General features: G+C 44.2%; 1 protein-coding gene across 1 annotated transcript; it reads left to right on the top strand.

Moving 5' to 3' along the window:
• Positions 1-495: 495 nt before the first annotated feature.
• On the top strand, positions 496-27585 carry LOC115471335 (butyrophilin subfamily 2 member A2-like). Its single transcript, XM_030205035.1, has 5 exons — positions 496-554; positions 6791-6843; positions 9504-9908; positions 17635-17916; positions 26958-27585. The coding sequence occupies exons 1-5, from the start codon at positions 496-498 to the stop codon at positions 26990-26992; spliced, it is 834 nt and encodes a 277-aa protein (XP_030060895.1). The 3' UTR covers positions 26993-27585.

Here is a 27585-nt window from a genome sequence, read left to right as displayed (position 1 = left end):
CAAATGTTAAGATTAAAGTGAGACATGCCACAAACTCTGGCAAGAAATTAAGGTACTCTGGAGCTTCAGGAAGCTAATTGTAATCTTTGCAAATTTCTGGTGTTTGGTTTGCTACTGGTTACTGCTGCCGAATACAGATATTTGTGGGTACACTGTGAAGATGCTTTGATACAAATGCAGGAGACTTTTTTATAAACTGGAGTACAGGGAACTCAGAAAGGTCAAAAGGAAAGAAATATCTGGCTCTTGGAGGCTCAGCTGGCAGCCACAGCTGCTATGTGAACGCTACTGGTCCAAAACACCTCTACTGAGGTGGGGTGGGGAGAGAGAGAGAGAGCTCCCTGCCCCCTGCTATTCTCAGCTGTCAATTTTCTCTGAGCAAACCAGTGCTCCCTTGCGTGCAGTGTTATTTTGCTATGCACAGTGCAGGTGTGATTTCTTTATCATCATCTGTGTTCTCCTTAACCGGTTTCTGAAGCCTCCTTACCTGAATCCATGTCGTTCTGCAGCCAGGCCAGGAGCAAAGGACCAGCACAGGTGAAGAGCTCACTCAGGTGAGTCAATGAGTTTTATACTCTGCAACGTACACACACATACACTATATAGATAAATGTTTGAATAGAGACACAACATTTATTTGTTACCTATTATGTCTTTAGCACTGATCCCTAGGAACTTTCTCTCATTGTTCATTTTTGTTCTTTTTTTTTTTAATGTAGATATGTTTATTGGTCAAATTAATAGAAACAGGAACATCACATACGTATGAAAATGTACAAATGACCAACTTGATTTTCAAAACTTTCCCCAACCCTCCCCTCTCCCCATCATAATTAGGCGGTAGAACTAGAGGACCTGAATTGAGGTTGAAGGGGGCAGACTCAGGAGTAAAGTCAAGAAGTATTTTTTTCACAGAGAGGGTGGTGGATACGTGGAATGCCCTTCCGCGGGAGGTGGTGGAGATGAAAACGGTAATGGAATTCAAACCATGCGTGGGACAAACACAAAGGAATCCTGCTTAGAAGGAATGGATCCACGGAATCTTAATGGAGATTGTGTGGCAATGCCAGTAATTGGGAAGCAAAACCAGTGCTGGGCAGATTTCTATGGTCTATGCCTTGATCGTGACTGAATAGATATGGATGGGCTTGAGTGTAAATTTTAAGGGGCTTCGACAATAGCTTCAGAACTGTTAGTACAAGAAGAGTGCTGGGCAGACTTCTACAGTCTATGCCCTTAGAATAGCAAGGACAAATCAAACTCGGGTATACATATAAAGTATCACATACCATGTAAAATGAGTTTATCTTGTTGGGCAGACTGGATGGGCCGTACAGGTCTTTATCTGCTGTCCTTTACTATGTTACTATATGTTACTATGTTACTATAGTTAGAATAAACAGCTTTAATGAGGATACAAGAAACAGGAGCAAATGAATATGCAACAAAATCGCTAAAGAACAGCAAAACCCCTCTCAGAGCCAAAACCAAAACCATTAGTACCCACCCTACCTACCCTCCCAACACTCACCCATCTCACCCACCCTCCCAGCAATTACCCTCATACCCCAAGAAACGGTAGAGAAGTTAGAGAAGCAACATTACAATTGATTAACAAACTACGGGCTCTGTGGGGTGAAGATTGTAAATAATACTCCCAGATATCAAGAAATCTCCTTTTAAGTTTAGGGGAATCCCTAGTGTGCAAAGCCTCCAGTGTCATGTAGGAATGATGTGCATTTCTCCAGTGCCAAAATGTCAGAGGAGACTCAGAGGTCCAGTATTGTAAAATACACTTCCAACCTAGAACACTAGCCTTACCTAGGAAAGGTTGGGCCCCCCTGTATAGAGACCCGAGCCAAAAATTGCCCAAATAACGTTTTGCTCTATTTTTAATGTTTTCAATTTATAATCTGCTTTTCTCCAAAGCGAGGAATAATAAATAACAGTGAACACAGACAGTAGGGGTTTGACTCCATGACTTTCTGAAGTGGGTGGCACTTATCTTTCATGAATATAAAAGTATCCTGAAAGGTTTTGGCTGGCAGTCTGAAGGTGCAAGTTCAAATGTTGCATTTAATTAAATCTAGCAAGTGGCTAGTTGAGATCTTAAGAAGTAGAACATTTCCTCTGCTGTGCTAGCATAACTGTGGCATGGTGGGATCCTTTCTCTGTATATGGTAGCATTATCTTTAAGGGATTCTGGAATGAAATCAATGAAGCTCTAGGAAAGGTCTTTGAGATGGTGACTTCAGTTTTCATGTTAGGTGGGGACATTCAGGGAGACCTCCCAGGGAAAGTCAAATAACTGAGCCAATATTTCTCTAAGCTAATGAAATCCATTCATCCGAGAACTGCTAAAGAGTCCATGGTATCTTGCTTATGGACTGGTAGGAGAAGCCACCACATAGCATTCTGGCTCATGTCATGGTCATGATTTTATTTGGCAAATCTGAACGGTGTTGGATGAACTTTTAGGCTGATGATGTGAAATGAAACTCATTTTCCCAGGGCATAAACTGTGGGACTACTCTATCTCTGGTGCTCACACATGATGGCACTGACTGGACAAGCAGCTAGGGTGCTCTCCACAACCCACTGGCTAGGAGAGAACCAGCTCTTACTGTGAGAGTGCATGTTATGCCTGACCTGTGGCACAATCTTAATATCAGCACCTGTTCCAGGTTTGCTCTGTAGTATGTAGACAGTTACTGTGAGGCCAACTGAGCTCACAAGCACCTCAATATTATAATAATAGATTCCTTAGGATACGATTTGAAGTCCATACTGATTTCTTGTTTTCCATTTAGTATTGAGTTCTACAGATGTTTGGGCTAAGCAGGACCCATTGAGTTTTTTTTCTAGGTGAGGACTGATTCTCCCAGGGAACACACAGTTTGGTATGTGCACGTTATTGTGCCTGCTAAAATTCTCACAGAGAGACTGAAATCTTGGCATGTGGAGGGTTAAAAGGATGAATACTGAAAGCAATGGTTATAGCAGTGTTTCCCAAGTCCAGTCCTGGAGTACCCCCTTGCCAGTCAGGTTTTCAGGATATGAAAGAGATTTGCATATAATGGAGACAGTGAATGCAAATCAAGTTCATGCATATTTATTGTGGATATCTTGAAAACCTGGCAAGGGGTAATCCAGACTGGATTTGGGAAACAGTGCTTTATAGAATACTAGCTCAAGTGGCATGAGCACTTACACCAGCTCTATAGCTGTTGTAAATGCCTGTGCTTAGTTGTGAGCTGCAACATGCGTAAGTGATGGTATTCTATCATTTACATGCATAGCCGTATGCCCCACCTCCATTCTATCCATGCATACACCCACTGACAAAGTATGCACCATCAAATCATGGCATGTATTCTTCCACTGTTTGGTATTCTATAAGAGGTCATCTACGCATGCAAGGGCCCACTTATGCATGTAAATAACTAATATGCAGGGCCGGTCTTAGGCAGGGGCGACAGGGGCGGTTTCACAGGGCCTCACGCTCCTAGGGGCCCCGCATTTCTGGCACGTCTGTCCTCCTGTCTTGGAACACCTCCCTGCTCCATACCTTAATGTGCATCCACATTTCAGTAGAGAGCATCAGGCAGCAGCAGCGATTTTCATATCCTGTCAGCTGTCGAGCCCAGAGCTTCCTCGATGCTGTGTCCTGCCCCCTTTTGATGTCACTTCCTGGTTCCACAAGGGTGGGATGTAGCAGCAAGGAGGCTCTGGGCTCGGCAGCTGATGGGATATGAAAATTGCTGCTGCTGTCTGCCACTCTCTACTGAAACATAGTGGATGCATATGAAGGTATGGGGTGATGTGGGGTTCCGAGAGTTCTAAACCGCCTTATGACTTATGGTGGTGGGCACGGATGGGTGCGGATGGGTCTGCATAGGGACCCACAATTGCTAAGACCGGTCCTGCTAATATGCCATAATTTGTGAGCTTCCTTATAGAATTTCCACCAAGTGCTTTTAACATGAACTGTTCATTCGCTGCTGCCCTGCTTTATTTTAGGAATTCACACTCAGATCTCTTTTCTACAGTCTCTGTATATATTTAAAGGTTATATTTAACCTTTAGCTTATGAATATTAGTGACTTTTACAATGCAGCAATTCGCTTATGAAATACAATTGTTTTTCTTTTTAGTTTCAAATGAATTCCCAACATGGCTGTGTCAGGCTTTATTAACTGTCATTTGTCGTTTTATATCTGCTTTTCAATTTTTATTATTTATCACTTATGTTTTCAATGCTTTTATGTTAAGATGTTTTTATCTTCCTTTATATTTATGTAGACTCCTGAAGAAGGCACCCCCTGTGCCGAAGCATGGTACCATGTAGAGTCTTCTCTTAATAAACTTGATTTCAATATTGGATGTCCTTGGTCTGTTCTTTGAAGAGCCTATCACTGTCAAAGCCACTCTCCTGATGCAGTGAAATCTTATTTCTGCTCTCTTTTCTAAAGTGGTGTATTTCTACTGAGAGAAATTTTCAAAGCCACTCGTAAATGGTTATTTGCTTGGCTAAATTGACTGAAAATCTGCCTCACTCTCTGGTTAAAAGTGCATTTCTGTTATTAGCTAGATTGAGGGGAGGCATTCCTAGGAATGTGTTTTGGATAGGATTGGAACATAACGTGCCAACTTTATTTTCAAATCTATGCACATTATTTTCTGCAGAAAAAGCAGGTGCAAACGTCTGTGGCTACCTTGTACCCATGGCAGTTTTGAAAGGGAAGGTACATTAGGTACAACAAGGTATATGGGCTGTCTGAAAATCACTCTCATATTGTAAATAGTGATTCTGAGTTTAGGTTTTAACCCATAAAACAGACTAGTTCCGAGGACCCAGTGCAGTTGGAGGGCCCAGCACTTCCTCCCCACATATCTGACATCTATCTCCCCTCCATCCCCAGGTCCAGCATTCTCTCTCTCACTCACCTCCACCCCCCCATTTACCTCCTTTTTCCGTACAGAGCCCCAGCTGTTTGCCACTGACTGGAAACTTCTCTGTGCTGTGGCCCACCCCTTTCCTGCTTCCGCAAGGGTGGGCTGTAGCAGAGATGTTCCAGTCAGTGGCAGACAGCCAGGGCCCTGTACAGAGAAAAGGATTTTTGAGGTAAATGGGAGGGGAGAGTGCCAGACCTGGGGACGGAGGGTGGGTGAGAGATGTGGGACCCAGGGGCAGAGGGGGAGGGATGTGGGACCCAGAGGTGGGAGGTGAAGGGCCTAGATCTTTGTCAGTCCGCCCCTGATTTTAATCCACTGGGAAAGCTACCCAGTAATAGTATCTACGCAGCAAAAATACTGATTTCCTTCTATCCTCAAAGACTGTGCAGATCTTTATCTGCCAACATGTACTTTGTTACTATCAGGCTCATTTTTGAAAGAGAAGGATGCCCATCTTTCGACACAAATCGGAAGATGGGCATCCTTCTCACAGGGTCGTCCAAATCGGTATAATCGAAAGCCGATTTTGGATGTCCCCAACTGCTTTCCATCATAGGGACAGCCAAAGTTCAAGGGGGCATATCGGAGGCGTAGTGAAGGCAGGAATTGGGTGTGCCTAACAAATGGATGTCCTTGACCCATAATGGAAAGAAAAGGGCGTCCCTGAAGAGCACTTGGATGACTTTACCTGGTCCTGTTTTTCTTACGACCAAGGCACAAAAAGGTGGCCTAAATGACCAGATGACCACCGGAGAGAATCGGGGATGACCTCCCCTTACTCCCCTAGTGGTCACTAACCCCCTCCCACCCTCAGAAAACATCTTTAAAAATATGCCCTGCCAGCCTCAGATGTCATACTCAGGTCCATCACAGCAGTATGCAGGTCCCTGGAGCAGTTTTAGTGGATGCAGTGCACTTCAGGCAGGCGGACCCAAACCCATGCCCCTCCCTACCTTTTACGTTTGTGGAGGAAACAGCGAGCCCTCCAAAACCCACCAGAAACCTACTGTACCCATATCTAGGTGCCCCCCCCTTCACCCGTAAGGGCTATGGTAGTGGTGTACAGTTGTGGGTAGTGGGTTTTAGGGGGGTTTGGGGGGCTCAGCAGACAAGGTAAGGGAGCTATGTTCCTGGGAGCATTTTATGAAGTTCACTGCATTTCCCCCTAGGGTGCCCGATTGATGTCCTGGCATGTCAGGGGGACCAGTGCACTAGAAATGCTGGCTCCTCCCACGACCAAAGGACTTGCATTTGGACGTTTCTGAGATGGGCATCCTTGGTTTCCATTATCGCTGAAAATCAGAAACAACCAAGTCCAGGGACAACCATCTCTAAGGACGAACTAAATGTCAAGATTTGGGCGTCCCCGACCGTATTATCGAAACAAAAGATGGCTGTCCATCTTGTTTCAATAATATGGGTTTCCCCGTCCCTCCATCGGGACGTTTTGCGAGGACGTCCTCAACAAAACTTGGGTGTCCCTTTCGATTATGCCTCTCTATGTATGTTACCTAAATTTACAGTGTAGAAACACCTAAAAATTGAAACCCTAATTAGTCTTTCATAACCCATTGGTCAGATGGAATTTAACACTGCAATTGGCCCCCTCTAGTGTTAAGAGGTAAGAACTGCATGTGAAAGACAACTGCCCTGTGAGAAAAGGCATTTTAAACAAAGCCCAAACTAAACAGATCAAGCTCACCAAATAAATATTATTTCACATTATAGCACGGGATACTGTACACTACATTTTATAAACTTTGCTGAGTAAGGCCAAAAACGTTTTCTCATCACTTGTGGAAGAGATTTAACGCAAATCCAGTTTGTTTTGTAGGATGATACAGCTGGCGATCTTTCTCAGTAACTTGATGCTGATCTGCACGGCAAGTGAGTGACCCTGTGTGTTTTCTGTCATATCTTTATAGATCACTTTGGCACTGATGTGTGGTGGTCTCAGACAGGGGTGTAGCCAGACCTCGAGGTGGGAGGGGGCCAGAGTCCAAGGTGGGGGGGGCACATTTTGGTCACTGCCCCACAGCCCCCTCTTCCGCCCACTGCCGCCGCTGTACATCTTGGCTGGCGGGGTTCCCCAACCCCCGCCAGCTGAAGACTTCGTCCAGCGCTGGTCTCTGGCACCATTGCATTGCCTGCCCTGCTCTCTCTTTCCCTCATGTCCGGCACGCTCTTTTTAGTGAAACTCTCAATTTCACTAAAAGGAGCATGCCTGATGTGAGGGGAAGAGAAAGCAGGGCAGGCAACGTGGCGGCGCCACCACAGACCAGCGCTGGACGAAGTCTTCAGCTGGCGGGGGTTGGGGACCCCCGCCAGCCAACCAGGGGCCCAGAGCAAATTTGGGGGGGCCCAGGCCCTCATGGCCCCACCTAGCTACACCACTGGTCTCAGGACAATGGAGAGGAAACAGAGCAGGGGGCAGGTAGAACCACTCAGCTGACCATCGTTGGTCGTGGGCTCAAGTTACTGGAAGGCTTCTCTGCACAGTGTGTTTAGATAAATTTCATTATAAGATGTTTGAAGACTATATTCACTGTGAGAATTTTTGTGAAAGACAATAGGAGGCTTTTTTAATGTCAATGATGACAAGTGAAAGCTCTATCAAGTTATTGAACTGTTTTTGAGCCTGTTGAAGATTTTCCTCTTTTTGAAATATATATTAATACGTACTCAGATTAAGTAAGGAGCATCCTTGAGTCTCCAACAACTAATCATGCATGGGGTGCTGGCATCAGTGCTTCAGCTGCTGCCTACCAAACTTGGTAAAAAGGAGTTTTGGCCATCTTAGGAAGAAGTCATCAGCTGATGGAGCGTGAAGATCCTAATTAGCTAAACTATTTAGCAGTTGCATGATGCCAGGGGGGGGGGGGGGGGCAGAGAAGATGTTGTGCTCACCCACTTTGGGCTCAGGCGTACCCATAATTGGCTGTCTGGCTACAACACTGTTTCAGAGTAGACTCTATCTTTCCTGCATATCAAGATAAAAACTGTATTTAATGCTGAATATTAATCACATTGGATTTGTGTCCCCACCTCGTAACTAAATTGGACCATACTGACAAGCAACATTATGATTATTTTTGTTTAAATGCATGAAGGAGATAAACAGTGTCAGCCAGTTCTGCAACAGTTCCACTCTCTTATTGTTACTTCAGAGATAAGCTTTAAATACTTAAGGGCCTGGGGCTGGCCCAAAGGGTTTGTGGTAAGGCTACACCCTGCTGTGCAGAGGGACCTGGACTCAATACCTGACTTACAGTCCTTGGGGAGAAGTCTCTGTCATCCTGCAGTGACAATACCTAGGGGCAGATTCATCAAAGTCCCGGTAAAGCACCGATTGCTAGTTCCAGTTTGTATGCATGTATGAAAGCCGTGAAACCCTGTTCTGAACATGTGCAGAGCAGCCACACTTAGCGATTGACTGTTCTATGCATGCGCAGCTTAGCAATTGCATTTTCTTTCCTGAAATGCTTGCTGTTTTTGCGAGCAGCTCATTTGCATGCAATTTTCTTTGAGAATAGCTTGGTATTTGTACCATGATAATTTTTACCGAGGTGGAAATACCGCGATTTTCTTTGAGAATCACTCAGTATTTCCACCAAGGTGGTTGTTTCTGGAGACTTTTGTGCATCAGCCCCTGGAAAGGATATGATTGTGGTATAGATGGGCTGAGGGGGGAGGGAGGAGAAGAAAAGTGAGGTGGAGTAAAATGTTGGGGATGAGTTGGGGTTAGAGAGGAAGAGAGGCTGGTGGGACATTCAGCACTTCCCTAGTTCTTACAGTGTGTACTACCTGCTGTGCTCTGCATTTAAATTTCAAAGGGTAGAATCAGGGACTACAAATACCACATTGCTTTGGGGTATAGGTTTAAAAGCTGTGTAACTCAGAAGCTCTGATCATGTTTCTCATCTTCAGAACAACTCACGCAGAGATGCAAGTTACCCAGTTCCAGGCTGGAGTCATTTTGGCCAGTCCTGGTTTTGAACTTTCATCCCAAAGCAGTGTGGGATTTGTAGTGTCCAGAGCTTTTTTTGAGGGGGTACTGAGTACCGGCACCTTTTCCATTGCCTGCTAAAGTTGACTCATGGTCCCCAAGTTTTAATGAAAGATCTCAGGCTCTACACACCAATTCTGCCTTGTCATAGATTCTGTGGTTGCAGGGGGCCTGGCTATTGTGGGGTGGGTCTCTCAGTGACCACCCCATTCCTGAAGGATGGCCTGGCATTTGAGTACGGCACCTTTTTTGCTAGGAAAAACACACTGGTAGTGGCTGATCCTGCCCATTGAAATCAGTGCTGCAAGCCCCATAATCCATCGGGATGGGGGTGGTCAGAAATCTAGGACTGCCCAAAATCTCCAGCCCGGAACTGGGTTACTTGGCATCTGTGCTCACTGCATAATTGAACTGCCTCAGGAACTTTAGAGAAACACATTTTATCTGGCAGGAAATTCCTGTTATTGAAACCATTTTGCCTTCCATCCGAATACTGCTCCTTGTTATTCACTATTTTCTTGGCTTACCTGTCTCTTCTTAGCTGTCCCATATGCAAATGTTCCTGTAGTCAAGGCTCGTCCCTTTCAAACTGTGATCCTGCCCTGTGAGTTCTACTTTGTGGACGATACAGATGATCTGTATTTTGCCTGGGAAAAGGAACAAATTATAGAGGAGGTAGAAGTCGATGACATTTATGCATATGTACAGCAGCAATTTGACTTTAAAGAGCCAGAACTCCTCTATAAGTTCAACCATAAGAAGGACCTGCTGGAGGACCAGAGCTGGGACTACCAGGGGCGCATCAAAATTGAGAAGGATGGGATCCCGGACGGAGTGTTTTCACTTCACCTGGAAAACGTCGGCTTTCAGGATGAAGGGATCTATAAATGCAGTGCCTTGAACCCACATGGCAAAGGGGAAAGAGTGATGAAGCTACTAGTGAATGGTAAGATTAGAATAATTCTGTCTTCTATGCTTTGGCGTGATGATGATGATCTGGTTAATATTCCAAAGGGGCGTGCATCATTAGTGCACATTTGGCTTGTTAGTGTGTCTTTAAAAATTTGGGGATTGATATTCAAAAGGGTTTAACTGGGTAGAAGCTCCTGCCCGGTTAAGCCCCTCTGAGGTGGCTGGCTGGCCTCTGATATTCAGTGACACTTAACCAGGTAGTGCCAATGCTAATTGGCTAGATTAAGGGTGGACCGGGGTGGAGCTTGGTTGGAGCCAGCACTTAGCCAATAACAGCGATCAGGGGTGTAGACAGACTTCGCGGTGGGAGGGGGCCAGAGCCCGAGGTGGGGGGCACATTTTAGTCTGCCACCCTGCCGCCTTGCCCCCCCCACCGCCTCGCTGCTCCCCCTCACCTCCTTGCCGCTTCCCCTCACCGCCTCATCGCTCCCAGTGAAAAAGCAAATACCTTTGCTGGCAGGGGTCCCCAACCCCCACCAGCTGAAGCCTTCTTCAGCGCCGGTCTCCGGCGCATCCATGTTCGCTGCCCTGCTCTTTATTCTTGCTGACGTCCTGTGCACACTCCTTTACGTGAAACCGAGCATGCTCAGTTTCACTTAAAGGAACGTGCAGGACGTTAGGAGGAAGAAAGTGCACAGGGCAGGGAACGCGGTGTGCTGAAGAAGGCTTTGGCTGGCGGGGGTTGGGGACCCTCGCCAGCAAAATCAGGGGCCCGGATGAAATTTGGGGGAGCCCAGGCCCCCGTGGCCCCACCTAGCTATGCCACTGACAGCGATATTCAGTCCTGCTTAGTAAGCACATAAAGTTAGGACAGAAAAAAGGCTCCCCTAACTTTGGGGAGCTTTTACTAAGCTGTGGTAGGCACTAGCATGTGCCTACTGCATGATAAAAGAGCACTGCCACGGGACACGCTGAGGCATCCTGTGGTAGTTTGGCCATCAGCGCGCACTACTCGTGTTTAAAAAAATTATTTTTTTTGGCACGGGAGGTGTGTCTGGGGTGCAGAGTAGGCGTGCCTGTGCTAATTGGGTAGTGTGGGCACATTACCAGTTACTACCCAATGATCTTGTCAGGTATTTGTGACCTGGATTGGCCACTGTTGGAAACAGGATGCTGGGCTTGATGGACCTTTGGTCTGTCCCAGTGTGGCAATACTTATGTACCCAAATAGTCGGGAGTAGTGTGGGAGCCCTTACCACCTGCTAAAGAGGTGGTGCAAGGGCTTCTGCGGTAATGGCCACAAACTAATTGGGAAATTAGTGAAAGCATTACAAAAAAACTATGGCAATCAATAGAAATAAAATAGAATAAAACATAAAAAAGAAAATAAGATGATACCTCTTTAAATGGGACTAATGTACATTTTTTGATTAGCTTTCGAAGGTAACCTTTCTTCATTGATCAGAAATAAGCAAATGTTGATAAATAACAGCATATATAAGTGAAACATGAAAGCATTCCAATGACAGTCTCACAGGAAGAGGGTGGAGTAGGTTAGGTGAGAGACAAGGAAGAGCTGGGTGGATGAGGGACAGGGAGATAATGCATAGCGATAAGAGGGTGACAAAGCAGTAAAATTGTATGGTTTATAATGGGCAAGAAAACCCAGATCTTTGTTTAAAAAAATTATGGAAAGTGGCCATTTTACCTCCATGCTAAAAGTGGCTACAGTGCAAGGAAAACCCACCCGCTGACAACAGCGCCAGCCACTTTTTACCGGGACTTGGTAAAAGGACCCCTTTATGTATCCGGTTAACCAGGCACTGGTCAGAATATCAGTTGGTGCCCAGTTAACTTGTCCTGGCATTGAATAAATAGGGTTAATTTAGTCCTCAACTGGGAGTGTCTTGAAAGCCACTTATTGCTATGGGCTGAATATTACCCACTTACCCCCGGATTCTATATATTGTGCCTAGTGATCTGTGCCAAAATCAGTGTGGATTCTAGAACATTGCGCATAACTTAACAAGCTAATGAGTGCTAATAACAGCAATTCACAAGCAACAATGAGCATTAATTGGCACTGATTAGAATTTAGGCGCACAGCTTCCTAAGCATATTCTGTAACGATATGTGCACAGGCAAAAAGGGGCATGGTTATGGGTGGGGGAAATGGTCATTTCATGGGCATTCCAAAATTTATGTGCCTAGTTATAGAAAATGGCCTAGTGCGCCTAAATCTACACTCTGGGATTTACACCAAATTTTCGTTGGTGTAAAGGGATGCACGTAGATTTAGGTGCTGAAATATGAATTAAGTGTATTCTATAATCGGCGCCTAAATCTAGGCACTGATTATAGAATACGCTTAGTCAGCACTGATTTTGGCGCCGATATTTTATGTGCCATATATAGAATCTCCTCCTTAGAGCACACTAAATCGTTTTAATGCATGTTGACCTACAAATTAACACATGCGAAAATGTTTTAATGCACATTAAAAATTTTATTAAAATGGATGTGTGAAACAATCTGAAGAAAAAACAAACAAACCTCTGAAAATCAACAAAAATGGCCAAATGAACCAAAGGTCAAATTTAAGTTCTGGGCCAAAGTAGTTGAAAATGATCCCAAAAGAAGGCCCTGCATATCAGGTTCCTTGGCTGGTTTTCAAATGGTGCATTTTTCTTCAAGGATTTCATTTCCTGCAGTCAGGAAAGGAAGGGAAGTTCCATGCAGAAACAATATGTAACATCCTTGACCTGGGCACTTCTGGGTTTGGGATCCAACTCTTCTGGAGCCTCCTGAAGGCAGTCTCCGTCGGACCCTTTTCTCACTTGGTGCTCGGTGCCTCCACCTGGGGAAAGAAGCATTAGTGAGTGAGATCACTCTCTTCTTCCCTAGGAAACCCCAAAACAAGTCCAAATGCAAACTGTGGGAATCAAGGCTGGCTGTTAAATTAGGCGGGCTTGGGAGACTTTTATATTCTCTCAAGTCCAAAATCCACTCTAGAATCAGTAGTTCATACAAACTCAAACTGTTTATTCTTCAGCTCTGAAAAATCAGGAACATCAACCAGGATCAACTCTCCAACACTTAAGGCAAGTCTTTTAAAACCACAATCATTCTGGTATTCCATCCAGGGAACTCCTATGCTCTTCTTCCTTGTACAGAGGCTTTTCAGCAGGACTATTTACACTTTTTACAGACTTCTGTCCATGCCTATCCCAGAGAATAATATCCCAAAGACTGTGCTCCTCTCACTTCGTAGGTCCAAACCCTCCATGACCTGACCTCCCTCCAAGGTGACTCACCCTGGCCTTGGGATGGGCACTCCCTGACTCCTATCCCACACTCCCAGGCTGGGTCTCTTCTCTGCCCACCTGTAGCGTCTCCTCATTCACAATTGTAGCTTTGCTGAGCCACAACTCCTATTTACATTCAATGGTTTTAGTTCTCCTATTTGGAATTCCCCTTACTCCTCTAGGTCAGTGACAGGGGACCATCAGGCAACCAAAGACCCCCTAAAGGGCAAACACTCCTCTTTATCTGTTTCCAATCTCCTCCCCCCCCCCCCCCCCCCCCCCCCCCCACAATCACTCTTCAGTCTCAGGCCACTATTTCTCTGCATTTTATTTCAAAACTACTCCCCTTGGACTGGGCTTCTTCCCACCCAGGGACCTCCCAGTCACTCCCCCCAGTGAGGACTCTCTACAAGGACTTACTCTACAAGTAATCCCAGCCTAACAGGGGATTACAAATAGATAGGAACATGTGTATACACACATATCTAGACGTGTACCTGGATAAGAAAAAGAAAGGCCCCATCAGGATCCTTTTGGGCCCCTGAAATCTCCTGAAAGTTTAGTGTACGGGAGGAGGAAACAGGTAGACACATACAGGGTGAGCTCATAACCCTTCTTCCCTTGAGAAAGTAGGCTAAAATATGAACAAGAAACAACAAAAGGGAAAGCAGAAGCGTCCGTAAAAAATCAATGTCCACACACCTTAAGAAGCAGATGGACCAGACACCACACAGCAGTGTTTGCTCAAATACCTAGTCACACAGTTTTGTCTATTGGCCTTTGATTTTTCCCTTTCACAATTTGCAGAAAATTATGGCCTTGGTCAAAAGTTGTGCCATTTCACAACCGTGCAAGCAATCTAGTTTTTATTTATTTTTTTTTTTTTTTGGGGGGGGGGGGGGGGGGGGGAGGGGACAAAACTTAAATTGGGTATTAAATATGACAGTTATAGAAGTGTTTAAGCAGAACCGCCCGCTCAATAGAAATGATCGCAATCAATTATTATAGGGAAAAGAGATACTTCTGTAATATTTTCCCTATATCAAAATGCTACGTATCGAAAGCTATGTTCACACTGGTGTCCATTGTAACCTGGAGATGTGTTCCTGTGTACTGTATAACTGGGGAGGTACTTCCATTGTATAAAGAATAGTATTCCTTGCAACTTTTGAACTTGATATAAATATACTAATTGAAGAGTTAGCAAAATCAACTTCAACATGAAACATTAAACAGAATAGGACAATTTTCTGGTATAGTGAATATCTGCTGTCCATAGATCAAATTCAGGTTCTAAAATATAGATTCCCTTATAGCGAAATTATATTATATGAGTCACCATTTAACAAAGGATTTATATAGGTGCGTGTCCTTATTAAAGTCATACAGATTATGACCCTGTGGTACAGTGAGGTCTGTTAGGAACATCACGCTCCTCCTGGTGAAATATAAACAACTCCACTAGGTAGTTTTGAAAAATATGAATTCCCTATGGGCTTATTCTTCTCAAAGGGAAAGGCATGCTTTAATTCCCTAATAAACGGTGCATTGCTTAACCCTTTGCTTATTTTCCTGATTTATATATTACTTACGATAGAGAATTCATCCAGAGTGTGACAAGAACATAAGAATAGCCATACTCGGTCAGACCAGTCCATCTAGTCCAGTATCCTGTTTCCAACAGTGGCCAATGCAGGTCACGAGTACCTGGCAGAAACCCAAATAGTACCAACATTCCATGCTACCAATCCCAGGGCAAGCAATGGCTTCCCCAATGTCCATCTTAATTACAGACTATGGACTTTGCCTCCAGGAACTTGTCCAAATCTTTTTAAAACCCAGATACATTAACCGCTGTTACCACATCCTCTGGCAACAAGTTCCAGAGCTTAACTATTCATTGAGTAAAAATATATTTCCTCCTATTTGTTTTAAAAGTATTTTTATGTAACTTCATTGAGCGTATATAGCAAACTAATGTGACAATGAACAATATGAAATGTTCCATGGTGCCATGTGCTTTACAGATAGTAATATTTACAGAGAACATTACTACATGTTTCTAAGTTATAGAACAAAGCCTAACACAGAATGTGCTAGTTTTGGGATGTGCTTGTGCTAACCATGCACTCATTATTTTTTTTGTACCCTTTTTTTTCTGAGGAGGTGTACTAGGAGCAGAGAGTGGGCATTCCTAAGCTAACCAATCAGCACATTATTGCACACTAACTGGCTTTTGCATGGATAAGAAAACAAGGGTGAAAAAAGTAGTTTCCAAGTACAACCGGAAGTCCAAAATCTTCAAATCAAAGTTTATTCTCCAATAAAAATGACAGTCACATACACTGTTCGGACCCTACATGGTCCGTGTTTCAACTTGTTTTATGGAATCGCTGCATAAGCAGATATTACTTCGTTGTACTTGTTACTGACAATACGGTTATTCTCCATATTGTTGATAACTACCTGTCAAGTTGTGATCCCCTGAGGAAGGCACAACGCCGAAACCCGGACCGTGTAGGATCTGAACGGTATATATGACTGTCATTTTTATTGGAGAATAAACATTGATTTGAAGACTTTGGCCTTCCGGTTGTATTTCCAGCTTCTGTTTGGCTTCTGTAGTGCATGGATAACACAGAATCCCTTAATGCTTACAAATTAGATGGAGGTAAGTGCTGCCGCGATAAATTTTAAAAATGGCCACATTTTAAAAAATGGTGAATATAGGTCTAAAAATAGACAAGATCTATGGTAATTAGGTCTTCAACCTTTCTTGGCTAAACACACAATGGGGCTCATTTTTAAGAGGCATAAATCTGCATTTGGACGTTTTTCTCACAAAACGTCCAAATTGGTATTTTTGAAACCAATTTTTAGACATTTTTCTATGAAGTCTGTCACAAGTGCATTCAAATCACAAGGGAGCATGTCAGGGGAGTGTTAAGGATGGGATCTGGGCATTCATAACACTTGGATGTTTTTCTGCCATAATGAAACAACACAAAAACAACCAGGGCTATAAGTTGGACATTTTGGTCTAGATCTGTTTCATTAATGAATGAGCCACAAAAAGTGCTCTAAGTGACCAGATGACCACTGCAGGAATAAAGGAATAACATCTCCTTACTCCTTCAGTGGTCACTGACCCCCCTCCCACCCCTTAAAAATGTAAATGAAACAGTACATGCCAGCCTCTATGACAGCTTCAGATGTTATAGCCAGAACAGCATGCAGTGGGCAGTGCAGTGCACTATACAGAAGGTGACCCAGGTCCATAATCCACTCTATTAAACTTTTGGTGGAAAGTGTCAGCACCCCCAAAACCTACTGTACCCACAAAATATACCACAAAAATACCCAGTGTACCTGAATATAACTGAAAAAGTGTAAGCAAATCCAAATAAATAAATTAGTAGTGGTATACAGTTGGGTACAGTAGGTTTTTCATGGGTTTTGGAGGGTTCACCATACAATATAAGGGGATAATGGTGAGATGTGTACCTAGGACCTTTTATGTGAAGTCCACTGCTGTGCCCCACTGCTCTGCTGGATTGCCTGTGTGGCCAGTCTACTAGGAAAGCTGGCTCCTCCGACGTCCCAATGGCTTGATTTTGTGCATTTTTCACTTAGACGTACTAAGCACAACAACATCTAGTCATTTTTAAAGAGAAAAGATGGACACATATGCCTTAAAACAGTCTTAAAAAATGAATCTGTACAAATAAGCATCTTAAAAAAAAACCCCTATTCAGTGGTGTGTAATTCTAAAAGTACAATTTATCTTACAGCTGTCTTCTTCATAATAATAATCCAACCACATAGTCATCTCTCCTCCCTCATAAATGACCTTTTGCCCCAAAGCCCCAAGGAAGGCATAACCAGCGATAGGGTCACTTTTAAAACCTGTAGCCAGTGGATGACTTTTGTGTTATATTTGGCCTTTGGGTCCTTCTCTGACACCCTCCATAACCCCTATGGCACAATGCTCATTCCATTCTCTGAGTCCTTCACCTCCTCATTCCTGCCTTCTCTTCTCCTCTACAGTCTTGAATTTCCCTTAATTGTCATTCCTCCGGTCTCCTTTCCCTGATGTTCTTTTTGAAACTAGTCTGGGTGTTTGTCTCCCTGTTCCTTAATTAGTTAGACTTTCTGGTTTTTATTTTATGATACAAAGGAAATCCAATTAATAGTGGGACTGTAAGACAGTGGGTTAGGTGTCTTTGCCCTTGTTTTTTCTTTCTCTTGCTGTGAAGCAATTTCTTTCCACAGCAAATCAAAACTATTGTGAAGGAAAAAGAAACAATCTGCCTGCCATAGCCCTTCCAAGCTGTATCAGCTTCGAGTGTTAAACTCTGCTGCTCACTGGGCAATTATGTCTGAAGCTGTAAACAGAAAGGATGGCTCATTACTTTCTTTCTCTCCTCCCTTCCCTTACCTTGCAATTCCCTGCAGATGCTGAGGAGCCCCAGGTGCAGTTTGTTACTGTGAATGACACATTGGTTGCCAAGTGCATCTCCAGTGGCTGGTACAAAACCCCCATCATCACCTGGCGTAACCGGGCAGAACGAGACATAACTGCCAACTCCACGATGGAGATCCTGGAGGAGCGGGAGGACGGGTCCTACCGAGTGACCACCATCTTGAACTATGAAGTGAAAACCTTCGAGAAGTACTACTGTTACATCAGGGATGCCAAGAAGGAGCGCCGGCCCCGCACTGTGTACAGGAAACTGAGTATGTTCCTCTTTGGCCTGTTGTGGGTTTTTTCTTAAATCTGTTTTTCTGTGTATGTGTATGTTTTTGTTTGTGAGTGGCCGGAGAGTGCGAAGGAGGGATGAAAAGAGAATAGGGCACACTTGCCGTTTTTGCACTGCTGTGGCAACCTCATTTTTATCCAGGGTTGATATTTTCCCAAGAACACACAGGATAGCAAGGCCTTGCAGATGGGGCATATCATCCAATGAAGCCAAACTGAAGAAGCTTTTCCAGCTCAGATTTATCCGGAATTCCTGCTCTTCACTGTTGTGTGAGACCTGCCACAGATTTTACTCCAAAATGTTTTCACCATTTTCTATCATTGTTATGCGAAGCCATTTCAGGTATTCTCCTGTTAGTTTCTCTATATAGGTTTTGTTATAGAATTAGCACAGTTACACAATAGCCAGCATAGATAGTAACTCAGAAAAGAAAATGTTATTATATGGTAAAAAATAAAATCCAAATAATAGTGCATCCACTATGGGCAAATATGAACAGATTGCTGCCTTCATTCTGACTGTGAGACAATTTATACATATTCTCCAATTGCTGATCATCTGGAATTTTAGGTGTCAATATTCAAAGCAATTTAAGCGAGCAGCTGAGGCTCCTGCCTGCTTAAATCACGCTTGGAGGACCAGCCGCTGATATTCAGCAGCATTTAACCAGGTAGTGCCATTGAACATCTGCTCTAACCAGCCATCTTGAATCTGAGTAGTGAAGGGGCATTCTGGGTATGGAGTTGAGGAGGCGCTAGCAATTATGTGATTACCAGCAATATTCAGTGCTGATGACGCTCATTTTTAAAAGAGAAAAACATTTAAAAAAGTGGCATAAATCTACATTTGGATGTTTTTCTCACACTTCCAAATTGGTATTTTCAAAACCAATTTTTAGACATTTTTCTATGAAGTCTGTCAGAAGTGTGTTCAAATCACATGGGGGAGTGTCAGGGTCGTGTTAAGGGGGGGATCTGGGCATTCCTAACTCTTGAACGTTTTTCAGCCATAACAGAACAAAACAAAAACTGTCTAGGACTAAAACTAAGTTTTGAGCTTGAAATTGGCAAGACAAACTATGAAGAATTTTCCAAAATTTTTATTCTTTCAACTGTCCTCCCTTGGACAGAGGCTGTATAAGAACATTATACAGGAAGCAAAGTATACTTACAATATCAAAACAGACAATGCTAAGTCTTTGCTTAGGTCTGTTCTCAGTCAAGCTTCTTATATACTTTTTTACATCTGCTGCACCCAGTTATTGTACCTCCACACAGCTTATCCCTTAAGGCTTTTTCTTATCTGCAGGTGTCAGCTACATTCTTTCCACTTTTTCTCAGACCTTCTGTCTCCTTTTCTCACCACCCTTATAACCCCGTAGGTTACATATTGTTTGCACATGTTACTGACCCATAGGTCATTTGCCTCATAACTCTGTGTTATTGCCAACCTGTAATTTTCTATAGATCTAAGCTGTTCTGCTTAGATCTTACACATTGCTCAGTATTATTTACAAGCTAGACCTGTTCTTATAATGAATAAGGCACAAAAAGGTGCCCTAAATGGCCACTGGAGGGAATCAGGGATGACCCCCCTTACTCCCCCAGTGGTCACTGACCCCCTTCCACCTCCCAAAAATATGATTAAAAACATTACTTGCCAGCCTCAGATGTTATACTCAGGTCCATTAGAACAGCATGCAGGTCCATGGAGTAGTCTAGTGGTGAGTGCAGTGCACTGCAGACAGGTGGGCGCAGGCCCATACCTCCCCCTACCTGTTACACTTGTGGAGGAAATTGTAAGCCCTCCAAAACTCACCAGAAACCCACTGTACCAACATATAGGTGCCCCCTTCACCCGAAAGGGCTATGGTAGTGGTGCACAGTTGGGGGTAGTGGGTTTGGGGTGGGTTTTGGGGGGGCTCAGCAGACAAGGTAAGGGAGCAATGGTGAGATGTATACCTGGGAGCATTTTATGAAGTCCACTGCAGTGCCCTAGGGTACCTTATTGCTTTCCTGGAATGTCAGGGGAACCAGTCTACTAAAAATGCTGGCTTCTCCTACATTCCAATGGCTTGATTTTGTACGTTTTGCACTTGGATGTTTTGGGTTGGTTTTTTTTTTTGAAAATGGACCAAAATACAAAACATCCAAATCACAAAACCTTGTTCAAAACAGTATTAAAAAAAAAAAAAAAAGACAGACATTTTTCTTTTTTGAAAATGACCTTCTTTCCTATTCAGATTCTGGACATTTTTTGCAAAACGTACAAAGTCGGACTTAGAAGTCATATTGAAAATACCCCTCCATGTCTCATAACTAAGCAGGAAGATAGGACCACACATAAGGCAGTCCTAACTATGTACACTTAGCTGTGTGGATGGTGGCACTGAATATCGCCTGGCACCTGCATAGCTCCTGAGTACCGTCCTGTAGCTTTCCATGTCCCCCCTCCCAACATGACCATCCCTGGTGACTCCACTCGCTCCTGTCCCCTGATGGCTCCCACTAAAATTGGCAGCTGTGGTCTCTAGTGGTAGTCTAGACTCCTGTAAGGTCTTAATTTTGGTACCCAGAGTTGGTGGGCTGTAGGCTCTAGTAATTGATCCATTCTACACCAAATTTTTCAACAATAGGGTAGTTCTGCATACCCATCCAAAGTTCCTTCCTAAGATGGTGTCAGACTTCAACCTTAATCGATTATCCTGCCAACATTTTCCCCTCAGCTTCATGCCCGCAAAGCTGAAAGTGTCAGCAAACAGCTTTAGTTTTCTACCCGGAGGGGACTAAAACTCAAGATCAACCTTGAGTTCACTACCAAACCATCTCCTCCTCTTCACCCTTCAACCCTCTCCCTCGACCAACCAACCCAGACCTCTTTCTCCTCCTTTCCTGACATCACAGAGGAGGAAACCGCTCGCCTTCTTTCCTCCTCGAAAAGTACCACCTGTTCCTCTGATCCCATCCCCACCAACTTACTTAACACCATCTCTCATACTGTCACCCTCTCCATCTGTCATATCCTCAACCTCTCTCTCTCCACTGCAACTGTCCATGACACCTTCAAGCACGCCATAGTCACACCTCTCCTCAAAAAACCATCACTTGACCCTACCTGTCCCTCCAATTACCGCCCCATCTCCCTCCTACCCTTCCTCTCCAAAATACTTGAGCATGCCGTTCACAGCCACTGCCTTGATTTTCTCTCCTCTCATGCAAACCTCGATCCACTTCAATCCGGTTTTCGCCCTCTACACTCGACAGAAACAGCACTCTCTAAAGTCTGTAATGACCTGTTCCTTGCCAAATCCAGAGGCCACTACTCCATCTTCATCCTCCTCGATCTATCCGCCGCTTTTGACACTGTCAATCATGATTTACTCCTTGCCACACTGTCCTCATTCGGGTTCCAGGGCTCTGTCCTCTCCTGGTTCTCCTCCTATCTCTCCCACCGCACCTTCAGAGTTCACTCTCATGGATCTTCCTCCACCCCATCCCGCTATCTGTTGGTGTTCCCTAGGGATCTGTCCTTGGACCCCTTCTCTTCTCAATCTGCACCTCTTCCCTGGGCTCCCTCATCTCATCTCATGGCTTCCAGTATCATCTCTATGCGGACGACACCCTAGCTGTATCTCTCCACACCAGACATCACCGCCGAGACCCAGGCAAAGGTATCGGCCTGCTTAACCGACATTGCTACATGGATGTCCAACCGCCACCTGATACTGAACATGTCCAAGACTGAGCTCATCGTCTTTCCACCAAAACCCACTTCTCCTCTTCCTCCACTTTCTATCTCAGTTGATAACACCCTCATCCTCCCCGTCTCATCTGCCCGCAACCTCGGAGTCATCTTCGACTCCTCCCTCTCCTTCTCGGCACACATCCAGCAGATAGCCAAGACCTGTCGCTTCTTCCTCTTCAACATCAGCAAAATTCGCCCTTTCCTCTCTGAACACACCACCCGAACTCTCGTCCACGCTCTCATTACCTCTCGCCTTGACTACTGCAACTTACTCCTCACCGGACTCCCACTTAGCCATCTATCCCCCCTTCAATCTGTTCAGAACTCTGCTGCACGTCTTATATTCCGCCAGAACCGATATACTCATATCACCCCTCTTCTCAGGTCACTTCACTGGCTTCCAATCCGATACCGCATTCAGTTCAAGCTTCTCCTTCTTACCTACAAATGTACTCAGTCTGCTGCCCCTCACTACCTCTCTACCCTCATCTCCCCTTATGTTCCCACCCGAAACCTCCGTTCACAGGACAAATCCCTCCTCTCAGTACCCTTCTCCACCACTGCCAACTCCAGGCTCCGCCTATTCTGCCTCGCCTCACCCTATGCCTGGAACAACCTTCCTGAGCCCTTACGTCAAGCCCCCTCCCTGCCCATCTTCAAGTCTTTGCTTAAAGCCCACCTCTTCAATGCTGCCTTCGGCACCTAACTCTTACCTTCAGGATATCCAGACTGCCCCAATTTGACTGCCCCTATCGAACTGACTATTCACTTGTCCCTTAGATTTTAAGCTCTTTGAGCAGGGACTGTCCTTTTATGTTAAATTGTACAGCGCTGCGTAACCCTAGTAGCGCTTTAGAAATGTTAAGTAGTAGTAGTAGTAGTAGATAGGCCACCCAGCTTTTTGTTTCTTTTGATCCCAATAAACCTGGAATTGCCACTGCCAAACAAGCTCTATACAATTGACTAGCAAACTGCATTTCTCTGCTTATGCTCAAGCAGGCGCGACCCTTGAGGGTTATGTCAAGGCTCATAATGTGCCATGACTGTGTCGGCAGCCTACTTGATGTCAGCCTCTATGGTGTAGATATACAGGGCTGCAACATTGACTTCAGCCAAACATTCATTATTGTTTGGAAAGGGATTCCCAGTTCAACAGTAGGTTTGGCCAGTTATCCCTCCAAAATCTCTTTGGGGATTAGAATCTGACTATGTACCCCCTTAGGCCTGTTTTTCGTTTCTAGGCTGCCTTACAAAGACAAAAACATAAAAATTGGAAAGACTAGTTGCCACCAAAAATGTGTTTGATGGCTGCCTCTTGCAGTGTCTTTCTTACACAGACAGAAAAATGAAGGCAGATAAAGAACATATGACCTATCCACTCTGCTCATTCATCCCATCTACTATTCCTACCTCTCCCTTAGAGATCCTATGTACTTGTCCCAAGCTTGCTAGAATTAAGATACAGTCTTCATCTCGACTACCTCTGTCATCATTCCATGAATTCACCACCCTTTCCATGAAAAAGTATTTCCTCAGGTTACTTCTGAGTCTCTTTACTTTCATTTATGCCACAGAGGTATTTAAACATATCTATTTTATCTCCCCTCTCCTGCCTTCCTTCCAAAGAATACATATTGAGATCTTTAAGTTTGTCTCCATACACTTTATGTCAATGACCACTAACCATTTTAGTAGCCACTCTCTGGACTGACTCCATCCTATTTATATATTTTTGAAGGTGCGGTCTCCAGAATTGTACACTAAATGAGGTCTCAGCAGAAGCTTCTTAGCACCTCCTTTTTCCTGCTGGCCATTCCTCTCTCTATGCACCCATGCATCCTTCTAGCTCTCACTGTTGCCTTTTCTACCTGTTTGGCCATCTTACCTGATTGGACATCTTAAGGTCATCACTTACGAATACACCCAAGTCCTGTTCCTCTTTTGTGCAGAAAAGTTCTTCTCCCCCTAAACTGTACCACTCCCTCATATTTTTGCAGTCCAAATGCATAACTCTGAATTTTTAGCATTAAATCTTAAATGTCAGATTCTGGACTGTTCATCAAGCTTCACTAGATCCCTCTGCATATTTTCCATACCATCAGAGGTGTCTATACTATTGAAAATATTGGTATCATCCGCGAAGAGGCAAACTTTACCAGACAGCCCTTTGGTAATATTGCTTATAAAAATGTTTTTAAAAATTTGCCCAAGAACTGAACCTTGTGGCACACTATTAGTCACATCACTTTCCTCAGAATGACCTTCATTTACCACTACCCTCTGTCACTTTCCCCTCAACCAGTTCCTAGCCTAGTCAGTCACTTTAGGGCCATTACCAAGGGCACTCAGTTTATTTATATGTTGTCTATGCAGAACTGTTTCAAGAGCTTTGCTAAAATCTAGGTATACCACATATAGTGCTCTCCTTTGATCCAATTTTCTGGTCACCCAGTCAAATAAATAATCAGATTTGTCTGACAAGACCTGCCTTGGGTCCTGCATCCATTTTCTTCCAATTTTTCCCCTTTTCTGTTGAAGGCAGCCTATGGCTAGAGAGTCCTATTGATGAAGACTTGCTATCCTGATTGTCCTCAAAGAAAACCAAGTTATATACCTGTAGCAGATGGTCTCCATGGACAGCAGAATACAAGTCCTCACATATCCCTAACTTCCCCTATGGGTTATTTTCTACTATAAACTTTCGTAAAGACTGAGGGAGGTTGAGTCCCGTTTGACAACAATGGGTAGGAATTTGTGCACATGTGTGGTAGGACTTCTCCAAAGCTTCCAGAGAAATCTGAGCTGGGGAAGGCTCTCCATCCAGGCTACATCAGATGGTGTCACCCCTCTGTGAGGACTTGTATCCTGTTGCCAACAGCAAACTCTTGCCATAGGTAAGTAACTTGGGTTTTTTTTTCACTCTTTCACCTCTCAGGAAGAGGAAGAGCATCTGCTCTTGATTATAGCACAGGACTGATAGTAATTGTGCTCTGTTGATCCTCAATAAAGATTATTAAAAAAAAAAAACATGTCCAAGAATCCTGGGTTCTTGTTTCATTGCTGTCATTGGCTTGATATGATCTTTGACAAGTATGCCTCCTTCTCATGCCTTCAGAATCAGAGAATTGCCTCCAGGTTTTGTGATAGAGGAAGAGTGCTAAGATCTTGTTTGGACAAAAGGTGCCTGTACAAATAACAGAAAAGTCAGCAAGCACCCTGCTGGCAATAGATTTTTACTGCTCTAACAAAATATTTCCTTTCCAAAAGGATTTCCCAATCTTGTCTTCTAGAAACCCTTAGTCACCCCTGCACAAAGCTTATTTTTCAGGTAAAACATCCAAATCAACTTGATTCCTAGCCCTAACGTAGAAAGTCTATCCCACAAATATTCATAGTGCGCAGTTGGAAACGTTTTTGAAGAACGAATTTGGGAGCTGTTATGCTAGATTGGACCCTTTGGTGCTAGTGGAAGAATGCAGGCTGCATAAACTGATGACTAGTAACATAGTAACATAGTAGATGACGGCAGAAAAAGACCTGCACGGTCCATCCAGTCTGCCCAACAAGATAACTCATATTTGCTGCTTTTTGTGTATACCCTACTTTGATTTGTACCTGTGCTCTTCAGGGCACAGACTGTATAAGTCTGCCCAGCACTATCCCCGCCTCCCAACCACCCGCCCCTCCTCCCAACCACCGGCTCCGGCACAGACCGCACAAGTCTGCCCAGCACCATCCCCACCTCCCAACCACCAGCCCCACCTCCCAACCCCGGCTCCGGCACAGACCGTACAAGTCTGTCCAGCACTATCCCCGCCTCCCAACCACCAGTGCTGCCCACCACCGGCCCTGGCACAGACCGTACAAGTCTGTCCAGCACTATCCCCGCCTCCCAACCACCAGCCCCGCCTCCCGATCCTGACTAAGCTCCTGAGGATCCATTCCTTCGGCACAGGATTCCTTTATGCTTATCCCACGCATGTTTGAATTCCGTTACCGTTTTCATTTCCACCACCTCCCGCGGGAGGGCATTCCAAGCATCCACTACTCTCTCCGTGAAAAAATACTTCCTGACATTTTTCTTGAGTCTGCCCCCCTTCAATCTCATTTCATGTCCTCTCGTTCTACCACCTTCCCATCTCCGGAAAAGGTTCGTTTGCGGATTAATACCTTTCAAATATTTGAACGTCTGTATCATATCACCCCTGTTTCTCCTTTCCTCCAGAGTATACATGTTTAGTTCAGCAAGTCTCTCCTCATACGTCTTGTAACGCAAATCCCACACCATTCTTGTAGCTTTTCTTTGCACCGCTTCAATTCTTTTTACATCCTTAACAAGATACGGCCTCCAAAACTGAACACAATACTCCAGGTGGGGCCTCACCAATGACTTATACAGGGGCATCAACACCCCCTTTCTTCTGCTGGTCACACCTCTCTCTATACAGCCTAACAACCTTCTAGCTACGGCCACCGCCTTGTTACACTGTTTCATCGCCTTCATGGCTGAACCTTCAGAATTAGGCATGTGCATTTGTTTGAAACAACATGGATATTATTAATGGCATTTCCTATGTCATTTTGTGACATTCCACCCCCCTCCAAATGACAGGAAAGAAAACATTAGGGCCAATATTCGGACTGTGGGAGTTAGCCAGGTTGCCTCCCATGACCAGAGGCGAACCCTGAGATTCAGTGCCAGGCCATAATCGGTGACCAGCATTGAATTTCTGGGGGGGGGGGGGGGGGGGGATAGCTGGCTATCTTGTAGTGCTTAGCTGACTTAAGACTATTTAACCAGCCAGGAGCTGTTCCTAGCCAGTTAAATAGCACTGACTATCTGGCGGGTTTTGTTTTTGTGTATCACTAATAGTATGCATTGTTCTGAAAGAGTGCATACTTTGCTGAAAGTGTGCACTTTTAGCAAAGAGTGCACACTATTTCAGAAAGAGTGTGCACTGTTTTCTGATACCGTCCACATATGTGAATCATTGTGCATGAGCATATTATCAGGAAAACATGCTCCCTCTTGACAATATTGCTCCCAGTAATAAACAAATCTAACAAGAAAAAAAACCCCAGACAAAACAAAAATTCCCATAAACAACATGGGAAATGATACAAAACAAATATTTTCAGGGTGTACACCCCTATTTAGAATAGGGAGTAGGAAAACAATGCTGTCATTTTTGTGTATATGTATAATAGGGGATGTCAGGATACTCTATAAACCATCCAATAGCTGCTCAACTTTGTGTTTCTCTTCATTTGCAGGTAAAGGTCTTTCACGTGAATATGGTGAATTTTAATAACATATGGAAGGTTTGGAAAGCATCCCGGGCCTGAGCACACCAATGACAAGAAAATCCAGTCTTCTACGTACTCATTAGATGTCATGCCCATCTGTCCCAATTAAGTAGAATGAACTAGAACTAAGATGGGCTAGAGCAAGCTTGAGGATACCCTGTCCCCCTGCAATGCCTTTCTTGTGGAAATTTACAGTCAGATTGTGTCTTGGTATGCAGTTTGTCCCAAATCCATGTGCTAATGACCCCACACCGTTCCCTAAGTGATCTGGTTTTCAGGATATCCACAGTGAATATGCATTTGGCTTAAGAAGCAAACCAATTTGTGTATATGGCTACACTGAAAAGTAGTTTATGGCATGCAGGAATTCCAGGCCTAGATTTGGAAGACAACATGCACCAAAAACCTCAAGACACAACAAAAAACAATAAACACACACAAAAACCCTACACACTCTCTAGGTTCTGTGTGTTCTCTTGTTGAAGGGCCGGGAGAATTTCTTTGTAGCCAACTCAGCTGAGAGCATATTGACATTAAACCTATAGAAAAGGCATCTCACTGTGTTTTATCTGTTTCAGAGAACAAGTAAAAGCAG

Source organism: Microcaecilia unicolor, chromosome 5 (genome assembly GCF_901765095.1).
Source record: "Microcaecilia unicolor chromosome 5, aMicUni1.1, whole genome shotgun sequence".
NCBI lineage: Eukaryota > Metazoa > Chordata > Amphibia > Gymnophiona > Siphonopidae > Microcaecilia > Microcaecilia unicolor.
Note: the sequence above shows the minus strand (reverse complement) of the source record. Positions and strands in the feature narration are given on the sequence as shown.

Excerpts from the sequence above, each read along its gene's own strand:
- LOC115471335 (XM_030205035.1), top strand. The coding sequence starts at position 496 with ATGTCGTTCTGCAGCCAGGCCAGGAGCAAAGGACCAGCACAGGTGAAG. Across the intron at positions 6,844-9,503 it reads GATGCTGATCTGCACGGCAA|CTGTCCCATATGCAAATGTT; the intron begins GTGAGTGACCCT and ends GTCTCTTCTTAG. Across the intron at positions 9,909-17,634 it reads GATGAAGCTACTAGTGAATG|ATGCTGAGGAGCCCCAGGTG; the intron begins GTAAGATTAGAA and ends AATTCCCTGCAG.